The sequence below is a fragment of the Trichechus manatus genome, unplaced genomic scaffold (genome assembly GCF_000243295.1).
Source record: "Trichechus manatus latirostris isolate Lorelei unplaced genomic scaffold, TriManLat1.0 scaffold00017, whole genome shotgun sequence".
Lineage (NCBI taxonomy): Eukaryota > Metazoa > Chordata > Mammalia > Sirenia > Trichechidae > Trichechus > Trichechus manatus.
In genome coordinates this window covers 4,079,467-4,084,735 of record NW_004443953.1, presented here as the reverse complement: position 1 = coordinate 4,084,735, position 5,269 = coordinate 4,079,467, and the positions used below count along the sequence as shown (strand labels likewise).

At 33.3% G+C, this 5,269-nt stretch overlaps 1 protein-coding gene across 1 annotated transcript; it reads right to left on the bottom strand.

The window, feature by feature from the left end:
- Positions 1-924: 924 nt before the first annotated feature.
- On the bottom strand, positions 925-2,004 carry FUT9 (fucosyltransferase 9). The gene has a single exon (XM_004372404.1). The coding sequence runs from the start codon at positions 2,002-2,004 to the stop codon at positions 925-927; it is 1,080 nt and encodes a 359-aa protein (XP_004372461.1).
- Between the last annotated feature and the right edge of the window lie 3,265 nt (positions 2,005-5,269).

Below are 5,269 nucleotides of genomic sequence, written 5' to 3'. Positions count from 1 at the left end.
CATTGGGGCTTCAGAAAAATATTTTAAATTGATATGTTATTAAAAATTGGACATAAATGGTATCATTCCTAAACATGATTTTTATCTATAGATACTATTTTTTGTTGTTTTTTGAGGAAATTACTTTTTATAACAATGAGTATTCTCAGAATCAGGAAGAGAGCTGTTTTAGTTTTCCTTAAGCATTATTAGGATTGTCTCTCAGGTACTGAAAATCTCAGCAAATTGGATATTTAAAAATACTCAAATATTTTATCTTAAGATCATGAGAATAAATGGCTGTACTTGCAAGTCAGCTTAATGAAAATAAATGAGAAGTCTAATAGCTTCCTGAATAGAATAGTTATGCTTCACTGTCTTTCTTATTCACTACATGAATAATTCTGCCTTCACAAATGTGGCAAATAGGTAAAAAATAGACCAAATAGAGACAGTTATATACTTTGCAGTCAAAGAGGTTAGAATTCAATTACTATACACTCTTCCTTTGTTACATTACACAAACCTGAAACTAGAGATTATAGTATTTAGTGAAAATCCTTCATGGTATTTTAAGATGTGCACCTTCATTCCCCATAATAGATTAAAGATATGATCAACGTAGAAACACAAGAATCAAATCACAAACTTATGTTAAGATGACTACAAAAATGTGGGGGAAAAACAATATTTAAAAATTATAGTGAAGAATAAATTATTTCCAATACACATAATTAGATATATACAGGATAATTTAAAACCAAATGGAATGATTGCTAATGCTGAGCTCTTAAAAATCTCCATCAAAATATACATGTGAACCCAACAGAGGGTGATAAGAATGAATTGTGACACAAAAGCAGAATGTGGTCTCTCTTCTTATCCTCAAAATTTGGACCAGATTTCAACAAAATATTTTATCAAGTGTGAAAATTATGGGAAAGTTTAATTCCAAAACCATTTCTCCAAGTTACCAACAGACTTATATTCTCGATGCCTTTTTACATGATCACAAGCGAAGCATGCATGCGATTCCCAAAATCGTGGAAGATTCACAGTGAAGTCCTTCCTCCAGTTAAAGTAACTAAGATATAACTTATTGTTTTTGTCAACTTCCTTCAGATACCTTGCTAGCTCACTGGGAGAGTTATAATCTTCCACATGAATGAATGAATCTGCTGGAATATAATTCTCATAGTTTTCCCTAGATGGCCCCAGCACAACAGGTACAGAGCCAGCCAGAAAAGCATTGTAGAGCTTTTCAGTGATGTAATCTTTGTGGATTGAGTTTTCAAAGGAAAGATAAAATTTGCAAGCAGATATGGTAGGAATCAAATTTTTATCATTCACATACTCTCCAAATGCTTGCCCATAGGTATGGATTTCAATGCTTTTGCTTAGTTCATTGTAATACTTGACTCTGGCATGCTCAGGGTTCCAGTTACTTACAACCCAACACACCAACTTCTCTTTGCTTGGCACTTCAAACACAAAGGGGTTTGTGCTCACCGTCAAGAAGCCATAAGGCACTTGGATATCTGAGTCACGGCGGTAAGTCAGAGTCAGGTTGAATAGGTGCTCAATACCACTCTTTTGGGGAGTGTGAGTTGGTGATTCCAAATTCATCCAAATCCATTTCTGGAATGGGGGCCTAGCCTGCTGAGGTAAATTAGTCAGATCCCAACTAATATCTCGATGATGGATCAGGACAGCATGGGATTTGTTGTATAGGGAACGGTCAGTTGTGAGATGGCATCCTTGGATGTTGAACATCGCTTGACAGGATGTAAGATCAAAGGTCTGCCCAAATGGCCACACCCAAATCAGAATAGTAGTTTCATTAAAATAATCAGTTTTGGTAGAGAAGAAATTTTTCATTTTCAGCACTGAGCTGGCTGACTCCATTGGACTGAAGATCCAGCTGTTGGTGGGCTTGATGTAAATAAGCAGACATGCCATGAAGCAGCCCAGGATAATGCAGACGATTAAAAATGGGCGGAGAATTCCTTTGGATGCTGATGTCATAATTTTTTTCTGTGAAACAGAGAGAAAAAGTTACAGGAGTAAGTTGGGTATAAGGATGGAGAGATAATCATTAATACAATTTCAAATAAACAGGTGGTACATCCTAATATATGTTTAATCACAAAATCAACTGCATTTTCCCAATCAGCGTTATAAACCATTGAGAGAAAAAGAGCTTTCATTAATCCATGAAACTGATTTTAGAAAGTTTCCCATAAACTCTTCTCTACAAATAATGAGTCGGAATTTGTTCTAAGAGTATCAGCATATCTTCATGCCAAGTTGCATTTCTTCATTGCTCTCCTTACCTGTTGTATTTTTATTTGCTTGTAGAAAATTGGCACAATGTTGACTGTCATCACCAAAGCCATGATTAAGATTTTTAGTACATTTAAAGCATATCAGATCTATGAATATTTCCCAGTTGATATATGCATTTATTTGTTAGCTTATTGTGACTGTAACATAATTTTGCTTTCAGATGGAATTCAACAGGACACCAAACTTTTTAAAGGAAAATGTGTTTTGTTTCTTTGTATAAATAAATCTTCATTGTTTACAAATGTATCAGGGTAGTCATCTGGTAAAAAATGGCAACTCTTGATATATATATACATATACACACACATATATATACACACACATATATACATATATATACATATATATTTTATAAATACTGATGCAAAAGTTTGATAAATCTAAACTTCTCACTGATTTATTTTTAAATTTTTTTCTTATAATTTTCTTTGTTAACGTTTAGTAATCTGTTAGTAAGCACGAAGATGTGATGACCAAAAGCCCTACTGGCATTAGAACAATATTCTCACTTATGTGGTATTGGGGATTAAAAAAAAGAGATTTTCTTGGCATTAAAATGATATTAGTATTATAAAAATCTAAACAAATGGATTCTGAAAAGAATAGAGTTATAATTCATAGAGAACAATATTGATCTTGCATACTTTTGCAGATTGTGGCTAAAAAGATGAGTCAGTGTTTTGATTTTTTATAACAAGTGTGGTTCAAGGTTCATCTTCTTTTATATTCATGCTTCCTTGTGAATTTGATCACAAATATATAATATGTAACATATTTGCAAGATTGTATCAAGGTCAAATTCTTACTAAATTTCTGAAACTCAGATTGTTCTTCTCACCAAAACAATATGGTCTGTCAATTTCAGATTCATTAAAGTATTTTCAAATACTGTTCTAAACTGGTGGGAAAACATTAGATGTTTCCTTCCAGAAAAGGGAAAACTGTCTTTCAATTAATTACCTAAAAAAAATCAAAAAACAAACCCATTGCCTTTGAGTTGATTCTGACTCATAGCAACACTACAGGACAGAGTAGAACTGCCCCCATATAGTTTCCAAGGAGTAGCTGGTAGATTTGAACTGCTGACCTTTTGGTTAGCAGCGGAGCTGTTAACCACTGAGCCACCAGGGCTCCATTAATTACCTACATTTATGTAAATGTTTAAAAATTACATTTTGATTGTTATGTATTTTTTCTTAGAGCATATGACATTCTCTTACTGGTAAAGCTTAGTTTTGTGATCCAAATATTCTAGAGATTGCATTCTAGAACACAACCAGAAGAGAATTATTGGAAGTAAAATCTGCAGCTAACCATCAAAATTAGCTCTAGTCTTATCCATTCAATAACAAAACAATATATTTTAAATATGTCCAGGAACTAAATTAACTCTGGGGTTAGAGAGAAATCAGGAAGGAATTACAAAGGAAAGCTAAACATTTAGAACTAAGTGACATTGAGAGTCCTACATGTCAAATTTTGTGGTATGTGTTTAAAGCTGTACTTAGAAGGAAATTTACAGCTTTGCACAGTTTTCAGAAAATTAATTGAAAAATGTAATTCAAGAAGCTAGAAAAAGAAGCTAAAGAAATAAGAAAAGAAAACTACCTAAATTAAGGTAAGGACAGAAATCATCGAAAATGAGAGCAAAAATATGAGAATAACTTGTGAATAATATCACAAGTTTCAAAAATATTAAGGCAATGATAATCAAGAAAAATAAATATAATTGCAAATTTAAACATCAAAAAGGATAAATAGTTGTTCATTGAACATAAAAATGTTAGAAATGAATACTTTGAAAAATTTTATGCTAATAAATTTGAAAAACTTGATAAATGGTTGTATTTCCACACAAATACAAAAATACTAATATTGGCACAAGAAGAAATGGGAATTCTGATTAGACAAATAACAATTGAAGAAATGGAATTCATAAGCAAACAAATAAAAGAAATACAAGGCTTAGATTGTTTTGCAGGAGTGAAATCAACAATTCAAGGAATAGAGAATACCACTCCACTCCCTTATAAGTCTATTTCATTTATGAGCACAAATGTAACAATTCAAAAATTTAGCAATAAACAGTATCGCAAATATATCCTGATGCAATTACAGAGTACGTATATGGAAATTTTGTGGGCCCTAGTGGCACAGTGGTTAAGAGCTCAGCTGCTAACCAAAAGGTCAGCAGTTTCAATCCACTAGCCATTCCTTGGAAACCTTATGGGGCAGTTCTACTCTTTCCTTTGGGTTGCTAAGGGTCAGAATTGACTCAACGGCAACAGGTTTGGTTTGGTTTTTTGATATATGGAAGTCTAGTTACACTCGGTCAGATAAATCCCAATTCTTTCTGGACCTGGGGATCATGTGGGTCTACAGACTGAGCAGGCTTACTGGAAGGATCTCCTCTTCATTGGAGCAACAATAACCTTTCATTTACATGATTTGACTGAGAATCACAATGTTTTCTTTCTATGAGACCAGTTTTTAATGGTTTGTAGAAACCCTCTCTTTGTAGGTTTCCTTAAATCCTTTTTGAATTGAGATGAGGCGGCATTTATTATCCAAATAAATGATGTCATTTGAATAGAATCTGGTAACAACTGTACAGCCACCATTTAATAAATGCTCACTCTCAGCTAGGACTTAGGCCAAGCACTCTGCACAAATCACTTACTTTAATGCTCACAGGACATCTACAAAGGGAGATCTTTTATCACCCCTTCTTCATAGATGAGGAAATGATCAGAGATGTAAGTAGCTTAACTACTGAGTTATGCTTTCTTTTTCCTACCACAAACGTCTTTGAACAAATAATACAAACATCAATAATGCGTTTGCATTTAGCATCTCTTTTTGTTGTCTTGAGTTTCCTGATTTGCACCCTTTACTCTATAATTAGACTAGTTACCCAAGAGTTCAATTTAGATCAACTTCTCTT